This window comes from Chionomys nivalis, chromosome 7, assembly GCF_950005125.1.
Source record: "Chionomys nivalis chromosome 7, mChiNiv1.1, whole genome shotgun sequence".
Lineage (NCBI taxonomy): Eukaryota > Metazoa > Chordata > Mammalia > Rodentia > Cricetidae > Chionomys > Chionomys nivalis.
Window position 1 is genome coordinate 87,110,073 of NC_080092.1, and position 12,905 is coordinate 87,122,977.

The following is a 12,905-nucleotide window of genomic DNA, read 5'->3' on the forward strand; positions in this document are numbered from 1 at the left end:
ATACATTCAACACAAACACCACTCACACACACATGCTCTGAAACCACTTTGGGTAACGGCAAACTTGTCCTGGAAGGCTAACGATTGTACAGTAAGAACAATCTTCTGAGGATTTTGCACTTTTCTTCTGAAGGGAAGAGGACAGGATTCACTTTAGACAGGGTCACTCTTAGCCCAGGCTGGCCTGCAACTATGTATTATTGGTGCTGTGGAATAATGCTCTTGTGCATATAGATTTGTCACCCACATTGGTTCAATAAAGCCAGTAGCCAGGCAGGAAGTAGAGGTGGGACAAACTAGGAGAATTCTGGGATGAGGAAAGGCAGAGATGAAGTTGCAAACCATCTCAGAGGAAGAAAGTTGAGAATGCCTTACTGAGAAAAGGTACCAAGTCATTTGACTAAACATAGATAAGAATTACAGGTTAATTTAAATAGAAAGAGCTAGTTAATAATAAGCCTGAGCTAATAGGCCCAACAGTTTATAATTAATATAAGCCTCTGTGAGTTTCTTTGGGACTGAACAGCTGCAGGACCAGGCAGGACAGAAACTTCTGTCAACATCTTGGCTTGGTTTGAACTTGTGGTCCTCCTGCCTCAGCTTCCCACATGCTAAAATTTCAAGCTATAATGCCCAACTTGTACTTTTCTAAATATAAATATCAAATATAAACTTGGAGGTGAAAAAATAGGTGGCATTTTTCAGTTAATGCCTTACTATTCTATAAAAAAAAAACCAAAAACAAAAAACACAATTTGAGAAGTCTTTAGCTCAACGCACTCACAACCTTTCTTTACTCCATGGCTGATACCTAGAACAGAAGCAAAGAGGATGCTCCTAGGATAACTATCTAGAATCCAATCATTTCTAGAATCTATGTGTTTATGCACAGTTGGACCAGAATATTAGCCAGTCATATAGTAAATTAGTGACCTGAAAATTGGCAAAAGACTGGGTGTGGTGGTGTGCACCTCTAATCCAAAACTCTAGAGGCAGAAGTAGATAGATCTATGTGAGTTCAAGGTTAGGCTAGCCTGGTCTACATAGTGAGTTCAAGAACAAACATGATGGAAGGAAGAAAGAACATGACTGGAAGGAAGAAAGGGAGGGAGAGAAGGAGGGAGGGAGGGAGGGAGGGAGGGAGGGAGGGAGGGAGGGAGGGAGGGAGGGAGGGAGGAACTTGGCTAAGTGTAGTGTTATTATAAGTGGTACTGGGTATGTGGGAAGAACCATTATATTAATGTCTCCTTACTTATGTATATGCTTAAAACTTTTTTTATAATAAAAGTTAAAAAGTAAAAGTCCAAAAAACAAGTTCTGGGGTCACCTATCATCATTAACTACACTGTGTCTGTGGAATTCAGGAATACTCCATACAGTTACCTTTAACCAACCTTAAAACACAAGGTACAGTTAGGTGGTGGTGGCACACGTCTTTAATCCCAGCACTTGAGAGGCAAAGGCAGGTGAATCTTTGAGTTGGAGGCTAGCCTGGTCTACAGAGTGAATTCCAGGATAGCCAGGGCTACACAGAGAAACCCTGTCTCAAAAAACAAACAAACATAAAAACACAAGTTGCATGCCTGCATGTGAGGCATTTGCACAGAAGCACCTCACCTGAATTCTTTTCAAACCATGTGTGTGTTGGAGGGTGTCTGCACTGGAGGGCAGGTGCTTGTGGGGGTCAGAAGAAGGCATCAGATTCCCTGGAGCTGGAGTTACAGGCTGCTGTGAGTCAACCAATACAGATGCTAGGAGTGGAACTCAGGTCCTCCACAAGAGCGGGTAGGGCTTTATAACCCCTCAGCCATCTCTCCAGAGCCTGAACAAGGTGCACTAGGAATTAGCCATGTTTACAAAAGCCACACATAAAAAGTCAAGTGATCCATTACAGAAGCAGAAGAGAAAATGCTTCTATAGTTCTTACACCTACTTACCACCAGAAAGCAAAACTAATCTGGGAGGGGAGGCAGGTTAGGAACTGAACGATGCTAGGCAAGTGTTCTACCAACCAGCTGTACTCCAGTTCCTTCCCACCCCCACCCCTGGAGCTGAGGATTGACCCTACGACCAGCAAGCATTCTACCTGCCACTGAGCTAAGTCCCAACCCCTTGTTGATTTGTTAAGATTTCTTTTCTTCCCTCAGGAAGCAGAGGCAAGCAGATCTCTACAAGTTTAAGCTAGTCTACACAGCAGGTTCCAGGCCTGCCAGGGTTACATAGTAGGACCCTGTCTAAAATAAACAAAAAGATGTGTGTGTGTGTATACACATGTTAATCTATGATATGTGTATGTCCAGGTGCAACAGAGGTCAGAATAGGATTATCAGATCTCTTGGCACTGGAGTTACAGGTGATTGTTGGATATCCAAAGTGGGTGCTGGGAACTGAACTCAGGTACTCTGGAAGAACATAAAGAGCTCTTAACCACTGAGCAATCTCTCCAGTCTCAGCTTTCAGTTTTTTGAGACCATCTTGGCTTCTGACTCAAGATCTTCTTCCCTCAGTCTCCCATGTGCCAAAATCACTGTTTTGGCTCCAAAATTACTCCTGATGTGCCTGTTGTGAGTTTTGCCTTTGAGACAGGATCTAATGTCGCCCAAGCTGTCTTTGAACTTGCTATGTATCTAAAGTTGGCCCTGAACTCCTGATCCTCCTGCCTCTCACCGTGTTGGGATTATAGGCAAGATGCATGGCTCAAAATTACTCCTTTACATATCAAAACCAAATCCTGTATTTTATTAAAAACAACCCGTCCCTCTAATGCTGCCAAACAAAGGCTTCCCAAAATTCATTTTTATTAGTCTCTGCAAAGGCAAAAATAATTTTAGTCAACCCTCTAGGCAGTCCTTACTCTGGGAACCGACATCCTACTGCTCTGGAGTGGGGAACTTGCTCATGAATATAATTCAAAACTGCATCTGAGTCACGCTCCAGCATAAATCCAAGAACCTTATGGAATCTTGGGAAGTTTTTCATTATAAACAAGTGGGAAAGTTGACATGTATGATAGGCACTGGATGAAATACACCCCTGGCCAAGGGACAATACATGCTCAGGAGACCCACCCAATTTGGTTGGGAATGCTCATAGCAATCCTAAGGGCAATGGCTAACTAACACCCCAGCCTTCCAGGTCCTGACACACTCCTTTAAGGGATTCCAGCCGAGGACATCTAGCTGAGCACCCAAAATATCAACTACAGAAGCATATGATAAAGAGGGATTTGCACTGTGACATTCTTGGAGCCCATGGCACACAAGAGCTGCCTTGAGCTACCTTACCCAGCCCATCAGGTTTCATGTCTGGTAGCTGCTGTCGTCATGCTTCTGTGTCCCTGGGCTAGGTGCCCGAGGCAGTCCTTCTCCTCCTTCTCCTGCCGGCTGTTTCTCATTTGCCTCAACTCCCACACCTTAAAATAAGCATGCTCTGGTCCAGGAGTTCTGTAGCCTTTGTGACAGTCCATGGGTTCCACAGAGGCCCTTTTTCTCTGTGCTTCAGTCAGTATGACTGGGAGTAAATGGCGTACTGTGCCCCCAGACAGGCACAGCTGTCTTTGAAAACAGCTACTACTTGGCTGCAAGATGGCCTTGTGGATTAGTGACCCCATACTAACCACCGGTAAAGCACCATGCTTTGTATGTGCTTAAATGTTTGTTTATTGTGTGCACATGTGTTTGTGTATGTGGGGAACTTCTATGTGTATGTGTACACAAAGAAGTTGGAAGACAACTTCTTGCAGGGGCTGGTTCTCCCCCTCCACCATGTGGATTCTAGGTTGTCAGGCTTGGTAGCACTTGCTAAGCCACCTCACTTAAATACAAATGTCTACAGTATTGACACAATTATATTGGAACATCTTTCCTTTTCTGTCTCATCATCTGAACTCACAGAGAAGAGAAACTATTGTGCTCCTAACATTGTTCACAGGGCCAATAATGAAGCCAGACTGCCCTACGAAGGCTGGAAGTACTTCCTATCAATGAAAACCGATATGACCCAGAAGCTTAAAAACATGTGTTCTCCTCCAATAGTCTCTTAAGTTTGATTTTGTTGAGAAAGGGTATCCCTAGGTAGCCCACCAATAGCTTTAAACTTGTGATCCTCAAGCCTCAGGCTCTCAAGTGCTAAAATAGCCCACGAACAATCCAGTTCCAATTCAACTGGTTCACAGATGAAGGTGGCTTATAGGTGTGTGCAAGCTATGGCCCAAAGGCCATTGCACCCAGAATAGCTATGAGTATGGCTCAACACATTTGCAGATGACAAAGTCATTGCAATATCAAAAAGTTCGACACTCCTGGAATCTTACAGCATGGAATATGCAGGATAGGCCTTACGGCCTACTGTAAAGTTTCGGGAGTGTTTTAAGTTTCCATACTTGCCCTCAAGATTGCATCACTTTATTCGTTACAAAACCTAACAGTAACAGATCCATGGAAAATGACTCAAACCAGATAACTAATGCTGAAACTAAACTATTCAACAAGGAGATATTTCTACTCACCACAGACACAGGTCTACAGATCAGAATATTCAATCTGCATTATGTATTCATTTTATTGTTTGAATTCCTTTGGTGGTATTGGGGGTTGAACCTAGGACCTGCAGGTGTGCGGGTACCATTGAGCTACATCCCCAGGTCTTTTTTTCACTAAGTTATCCAGGGTGACCTCAAACTTACTTTGCAGCCCAGGTAAGCCTTGAACTTGGATCCTCTAACCTCAGCCTTCTATGCAGCTGGGATCACAGGACTGTGCCACGAGGCCCAGTTCCATCAATGCACTTTTTAAAGTGTACTTTTCATTTAGAGCAGAGGCAAAGTCCAAGATGGTGTCACGTCTATTCGGCTTCTGGGGTGGGGAAGGATAGGCTGCTCCACCCAGGAGTAAGGTAGTAAGAGAAGATGGGCTCATGAAGAAGAAAGATACCTGTTCGAGAGACGAAAAGGGAAAGTATCTGGCTGGCTGCAGAGCAACTTGCTCTGGTGATAACTAATCCACTCTTATAGAAGCTACATTCATCCTATTATGAGGATGGAACTCTCATGATCCAATTACTTCTTTTCTCCTTTTGAGACAAGGTCCTGCTATTTGCCTAGGCTGGTCTAGAACTTATGTAGTCCAAATTGGCTTTGAACTTGTGATGCTTCTACCTCTCTGCCTTCCAAGTGATGGAGTTACAGGTATGGACCACAACAAGGTCTCCTGAAATCTAAACTGGTCTCAACTTCTACATATCTCGGGTGACCTTGAACTTACAAGTGTCCAGCCTACAACTCCATAGTGCTGCTGGGTGGTGGTGGCACACATCTTTAATCCCAGCACTTGGGAAGCAGAAGCAGGCAGATCTCTGTGAGTTCGAAGCCAGCTGGTTTACAAGAGCTAGTTCCAGGACAGGCTCTAAAACTACAGAGAAACCCTGTCTCACAAAATAAAATAAAACCAAAACAAGACATAGTGTTACAAGTGCTGAGATTATAGGCACGTACCACCATGCCCAACTTCTAATTATCTCTCAACACAGTTACACTGGAAATTAAATTTCAACCTGCATTTCACTGGGAGTAAACCACAACCAAACCATGGCTCCTGTATTACTTCACAGGCACAGACAGACCTGGAAGTAGAAGAGGAGTTGGGCTTGGCTGGCTGATGCAGGCCTTCGGGTCAGCCTTGGCAGTTCTAACCTGGCCCCACTTCCACTGGCTAAATTCTTACTTGTTCACAGACCCAAGACTCACCTGGACATTACACCTAACACACAGCGGGGTGCTGAGGACACACATGGCTGATGAACATACCCTATGCCATTGTGAAGCACACAGTTCCATGAAAGTCAGACAATAAGCATGTGAAATGTGACTACAGCTAGACGCAAGTGAGCCAGAAGCTGCCTGCCCAGGGTATTTCTGTTGTAGAGGCCTGGGTAACTAAGTTCACCCAGTGCAGTACGAACAGATGAGAGATGTCACTTCTAGGTCTAGACATATAAGTAGGTATGTTTTTCCTTTATGCCAAAACAGCACATGAAATAACTCTTAACCCCTATGACGGGGCTTGGTTAACTGTAAAGACAGCCACACGAATCTACTGCTCTGCTATCTACGGCTATTTCTCTGCTGCAGTGAGACTATATTGCTCACACTCAAAGATACTTACTACCTTTGAAGAAAAAGGTGGAAGAACAGGACAGCAAAAGTCAGGGCCCCTGAATGGACAAGTATAGGGGCCACCTACCCGCCTACAACACCCATATTCTTCTGTGTGCTCAAGAGATAAACTGCCCGTGTTTGACTCAAGCTGGCATTTGGAGAGTAGAGCACACAAGTCCAGTAGTCCAGTGAGAAACACAAGATGGAAGGCCAAAGCTGGATTCAGGACACTTCCCTTTTCTCATCACATTAGGGTCCAAATCTCCAAGGGGAAAAAAATGGACTCACTCAAAAAAAAAAAAAAAAAAAATCAAGCTCCTGAATCACTTGCATTGACAATTCGCAGCCCAATTAACACCCTTCTAACACACAGCAATGTTCCTTCTCTACACTTGATTTTTAATTATTTAATTTTTATTTTATGTGCACTGGTGTTTTGCTTGCATATATGTCTGTGTGAGGGTGTTAGAAGCCTTGGAATTGGAGTTACAGTTGTGAGCTGCCAAGTGGGTGCTGGGAATTGAACCCAGGTCCTTTGGAAGAATAGTCAGTGCTCTTAATCACTGAGTCATCTCTCCAGCCCCTCTACACTAGATTTTTAAGGGATTTAATTATTGTGTTTGTGTATATAGGCATTTTGCCTAGATGTATGTCTGTTTACCACATACATGTCTAGTGCCCTCAGAGGTCAGAACGGGGCACTGGATCCCCTGGGGCTGGAGTTACAGATGATTGTGAGTTACCTTTCAGGTTGGGGAACTGAACCTGGGTCCTCTGCAAGACTAGCCAGTGGTGAGTCACCACTCCAGCCCAGTGTCTCCTTTTCTTTTCTTTTTTCTTTCTTTTTTTTTTTTTTTTTTTTTTTGGTTTTTCAAGACTTTTCAAGACAGAGTTTCTTTGTGTAGCATTGGAGCCTGTCCTGGAACTCACTCTGCAGACCAGGCTGGCCTCGAACTCAGAGATTCACCTGGCTCTGACTACGGCTAGGCTAGTGTTCCATTTTCTAAACAGCATATTTAGCTAGTCTCTAAAAGCAGCAGTACACACCAAGTAAGAGTCCAGGCTAAAATACAGTTATACATATTAGTAATGAAACCATTTCAAGAAAGTTATGGGCCAATGTAAAGAAGAATTAACACAATCCATTGTGAGGTATTGGCAGGGTGGGAACTGGGTCTGACCTTGAGCTTGGTGGTAGGGCCTTTGAAAAGTGACAGATTAGATAAAGCCACCAGTGGAAGCCCAGGACTGAAATCTGGTGGCTCTGAAAGACAGGGAAGAATACATGATCAGTGTCCCCTGTCACCCAGCAAGGATGGCCCACGTGCGTCAGCACTCTGTCAGGAAGAAGGCCTTTCCCAGATAAGTCCTTCAACTCTGGGCTACAACCATAAGCCAAAATAACAACCTTTCTTCCCTCAAATTTAAAAGCATCCTGCCTTTGCTTCCCAAATGCTGAAATTACAGGTGGGTACCACCAAATATGGCACCCTTTTCTGACTTACCTAGCCTGGGTGTTATGTAATTAGCAACAGAAAACAGATGAAAACACACACCTAGACTGCATGGCAGTGCACAACAACCCTTTCTATGCCTCTGCTCACACCCATGCCTAGCATTCTACCTTTACCGTCTCACTCACTGGATTAAAGCGAGCTGACCACAGTAACACTTAAATACCACCACAGTGTCCCCCCGGGCAGCTGGTAAACTGTCCACCCACAACAGTGACTGGATCAATACTAAGACTGACTGTATTAAAATTATAAATTTCCTAGGACAAATGAATGTTCAAAGGTTTGAAATCAAATGTTCCACTTAGTCAGTAGCTCTGGGACTAACATAAACACCATTTTTCTTTGCTAAAATTAGTACTAAGTCACTTAGAGTGCATGTAAGTCAGGTAGTCACAGCAGCACCCTTCTAAAAGAGCGGAGCCACCTTGCATGAGTCATTTTGCTCTATTCCACATATTCATGCCAAGCTAAGGGTGTCACATCCTCAGAGCCAACACCAGCTTCCCATAAAAAAAGAAACTGTCTCATAACAAACTGCCATGTGGAAGAAAGAAAAGAGGTCAGGCTGTAAGATATATGATCACATAAAATCAAACAGAAGAGAGGGGCAGTCTGCACATGTGTGGTACAGACACAAGCTTCAGAACTTATAAGAAGCTAGGGTAAATACATCAAATCAACACAGGTTTGATGAAGAATAATCTTTTTTCTTTGAGTTCCCTGTGTCTTCCTTTGGGTAAGAAAGAAGCCAGAAAACAACAAATAGAATTTTGGAAGAGCCCCCCCATCCTACCCCAGGTGTTCTGTTTTGGTTTTTGTTTTACAATAAAGAGAGATCATGTTGTCATTTCTAGAGTATTATTTAGAAAAAAGAAAAAATATAGAAATTTAACACAGACCAAACAAGCTTATAACTTGAAGAGCTAAAGGTTATGACCAATAAGGTTCAAAACTGCTCCAAGACAATAGATTCGTCTTGAATACTTGTAATGACATCAAGGGATTCTCAGGAAAAGTTTGGGAATGAACTTTCTGCAGAGCCATGCCATGGGAAGGGGGGGAATCACATTGGGCTCAAAAAACTTGGGACGAAAGTCCCTGTCTCCTCGTGTGTAAAACTGGAAGCAAATAATGGCAACAGGGAACTGGTGTGGTTGATCTTGACAACTTTTATATAGCAGTGACCTTTAAACGTTCCTGATTCCACACCTTATGTAACTCAAACTATATAAATGACAACTATATTTTGTTTTAGATTTTAATTTTTACATATTATATGTATGTGGATAGCTATGTGCACATGCCTTTGTGTGCACAGGTGCTTTCCAAGCCCAGACACCTTGGATCCCCTGGAGCTGAAGTTAACGGCAGCTGTGAGCTGGTCTGACATTGGTGCTAGGACCCAAACACGACTCTGAAGAAGCAGTGCCTGCTCTCAACCACATCTCCAGCCCCAGCTGCTTTTTGTTGTTCTGTTGTTTTGTTTTGAGACAGGGTCTCACTATATAGTCATAGCCTGGAACTCCCTATGTAGACCAGTCTGGCCTCACACTCACAGAAATCCTCCTGCTTCTGCCCTCCAAATGCTGAAATTATATATGTGTGCCACCACCATGCCAGGAGACAACCATAGTTATATGCTACAAATCTTATGATGTATATATAACAACCAGAAAATGCAAATATGCAGAAATAAAAATCCTGAACCCCAAAAGATCATCCCATAAAACCCATCCCCTGGAGGCCCCGGCCTGACAGAGCATGCACAGGAGGGACATCTTTCCTCAGCCCACACCTCATTGTGCGTAGAGACAAGCTGGCAGCAGGTGTCACCAACCGACATTAAGTAGTCTCTTTCCTCTTGACCCTCTCCTACAATTCTATGAGCACTGAATCTGAAGCCAGAATCTTAAAAATATATAATCCTACCAGGCATGGTGGTGCTGCACGCCTCTAATTCCAGCACTCAGGAGGCAGAGACAGACAGATCTCTGCGAGTTCGAGGCCAGACTGGTCTACAGAGTAAATTCCAGAACAACCAGGACTACAGAGTGAGACTGTCTGAAAAATATGAATATAGGATCCTAACATTCAGTCAGGACAGATCTTCAAAATGTAGACCTGGCTAACTGAAGAACAGACCTAAGTAGGAACTAGATAACAGTGTAGCTTTCTGGGGCCATGGAGAACTTCAAAAAGCTATGGGTACACAGATAAACATGATCTATAAGGTTTCCAAGGGAGTAGTGTGGCTTCCTGGACAAGAGAGAGACACCCCTGATGCGAACACCTTGAGCCATTAGCTTAAACATGTAAGTTCACTCATCACTCACTGTGCTTGCCAGAGGCTGGAGGGAGGCTTACCTTCAGTATTTCAGGCTCTTTGATGTCCAAGGATCTTGTGTTCCAGTGTTGCAGAGTTTTATGTGATTTGTGGTATTTATGAGCACTTGGTGGTGTAAAAAACCAGATCACGCAAACAGCAGTCATGAACCCAAGGCCAATGCCCAGGAAGAGCCCGCTCATGTAGTAGGGGAGGGGGAGGATGAGGTACGCATAGACACACATTATAAAGAAGCCCAACGTCTTCACTGGTAACTCCTGGTGCTGGGTGGCTGAGTCAGCTTCGTCCTCGCTGTCCAGAACCAAGCCATCATCGGCAAGCACCTCTGGCTTGAGGGGGACATCTCGGGGCTTATCAAGTCTCCCCTCGCCCTCAGGCTCCAGCTCAAAGTCCTCAGCGTACAGTTCACAGAACTCTTCATCCTCTTTGCTCACTAAGGCAGACAGAGAACATTTCTCAAGCACAAGAGAACTTGTCTTGAGGCCTAAATCCTTCAGACTGCTCCCCTGGGATCCCTTGGGCTCTTCTTCCTTCCCAGCTTCCTCGGTGGGCTTCGGGTGTTCACTCCTGGGAGTGTTGGGGTCACTGCCGTCCCCCTCGGAGTCACACTCTTCCTCCTTGATGCTGTAGTTGTTATTGCTTTCCAAGTGCCCATTCAAACTGGACAGGTTGGAGAGTTCTGAAGCACTTGAAGATAAGGCTTTGGGCCTGTGGCTGCCGCTTTCCTCCCCGATGATTTTGCTGAGGAGCTGGAAGGGCTCATAGATGACTTCGGAAAGGCGTCGTTTAGTGTCTTCGATTTTCGCCTCCATTTCGGGCACTTTAAAAAAGGAGCGGGTGTCAGAGGGCGACGTCAGCGGGGAAGAAGGCGCAGTCTTGGAGTCTCCACCTGTGTTCCGTGGCTGCGTGAACTGTTTGAACAGGTGCAGATTGAGTTTGGAGTCAGGGGGCTTATAGGACACGGTATCCGACTCCTGACGGGAAGTGTCTGTGGACAGGGACTTGACCAGGGTCTTCATCAGGTGCCTGTGCCGTGGGGGGTGGGGGGACTCTTTTGGCTCCACCTCGGTTGACAGGGACTTCACCAGGCTCATGAAGGGCTTAGCACTGGAAAGCGCGGAGGACGAGGCACTGGATGAAAGGACGGGGGACTTGGAAGGAGAAGACAATGGAGACGAAGAACTGGTTTTCTGCTCAGAGAGGGATGACACACTGGGAGAGCTAGCTAAGGGCCCAGATGAAGACGACCCTGGGGACAGAGCCAGTGGCACTGTACTTAATACTTGCACTGCCGGAGCAGGGGGCTCCAGCAGCTTTACAGTGTTCTCAGAGACGGGCAAAATGGCAGGGCCCTCAGATACAAACAGTCCATCTGCCGGGATGGTCGCGGCAGCTGGGCCCACAGGGTCATGGCCACCGTGGGGATCAAGATACAGGTCCTCCTTGGCTTCAAGCCCTGTTACAATGCTTTGGTCATCTAGCCCCTCCTCCAGGTACCCCCTGAACTCCTCCTCCTCTTCCTCCTCTTCCTCCCCGGATGCCGAGAAATGAATGGCGATGGTATCTCGGGACACGGACCTCTGTACGTGCACTTTGGGGGCTGATGGTTTTGGCATGTCAATGGTTTTCTCGGCATGGCGACCATTCAGACTTGTCATTGCCAGCTTCACAAGGGCTCAGGCTCTGAAAACAGCAAGAAAAGCAGAAGTCAGAGGGTGGCTTCTCCACAGGCGACAGGGCCGCATGCAGATCCACGCCGGATGAAGCTCGGCTTAGAGGTGATTATGCTTTTACATGGCAGATGGCCATAGTTTCTCGCTTTGGAAGGTTTAATGGTTTAATTTTCACTAGATAAATTCTGGCTAGGCATTCTCTTTTATGAGCAAACCACACACCAGCGTTATAAATGCCAAACAATCTGTCTCACTCACAACTGCCGAAAAAACACTCCCTCCCTTTCTATCAGTGGCTCTCTCCTGCTGGGTTGAAGGCTCTTGGAATAAGAATCTCCCCAGTGGTGTTCCACCTGTGAAAAGCTAACCCAGAGAGTTACTGCTTCCACTGTATTTCACAGCAGCCTCAATAATGGGCCTCGAATCTCCCACAGCACCCACACTGCCTTGCGTTGCACTAAGTGGCAAAACATCCAAGCAGAAAAATTAGGAACTAACTGCTATGGCCTGCTGCTCTCACATGCCAGGTGCCATACGGTCAGGGCATTTAGGCAGCCATGACGAGGCCTCAGGTAAAGCAAGCATCTACTCAAATGGAAGAAAGCTGAGTGTCACTGTGGTAGCCTACCAGCAAGCACGAATGCCACTGGGGACGATGGGGAAACACGGAGACAGGCTCTTTGCCCTTCTGGAGCTTAATAGCTAGGTGGAAAGGAGATGGCCCCTGAGGAGCTGCTCAGCGGAACAGATAATGCCAAGTGCCCCTGTGACATCTAGTTCATGACATCTTACATCACTGGGCTTTTAAGGGGCAGCTGACTATGTGACTCAGGCTGGCCCCAAACGCATGGTCCTCCTGTTCAGCGCCTTAAGTCTTAAAAGCGGGAGACAGTGGTGAGGCCCCACACCTGGTTAATTACAGGCCACCTGCTGGGCACAAGGCACCATGACAGACCTCTACAGCTGGACACAGATACCCCCACAGGAGCTAGGATATGAGACAGACATCAGGAGTTCTGAGGACACAAGGCCAGGGTGAAACACTGGATACCTGTTCTGTCCTCTGAACTGGTGAGCAGCAGTGACAGGATGACCAGTGTGAACATGGTATGATTCTAGGTCTGTTCTCTGTCTGCAGGACAAGTGGAAGTAGTGGGGGGGGGGGCGACCCCAGGTACAAGAGAAGCATCATGGCCAAGTGGAAAGGGCATCTATCT

General features: G+C 45.8%; 1 protein-coding gene across 5 annotated transcripts in view; it reads right to left on the minus strand.

The window, feature by feature from the left end:
- Positions 1-12,905, minus strand: part of Tex2 (testis expressed 2) — a 117,366-nt gene that overhangs the window by 55,954 nt on the left and 48,507 nt on the right. For all 5 annotated transcript variants that reach the window (XM_057775740.1, XM_057775743.1, XM_057775742.1 and 2 more), the window contains one exon: positions 10,036-11,698. In XM_057775740.1, the coding sequence (XP_057631723.1) occupies positions 10,036-11,673 (1,638 nt within the window). In that variant the 5' untranslated portion in view covers positions 11,674-11,698. The remainder of the gene's footprint in view (positions 1-10,035; positions 11,699-12,905) is intronic.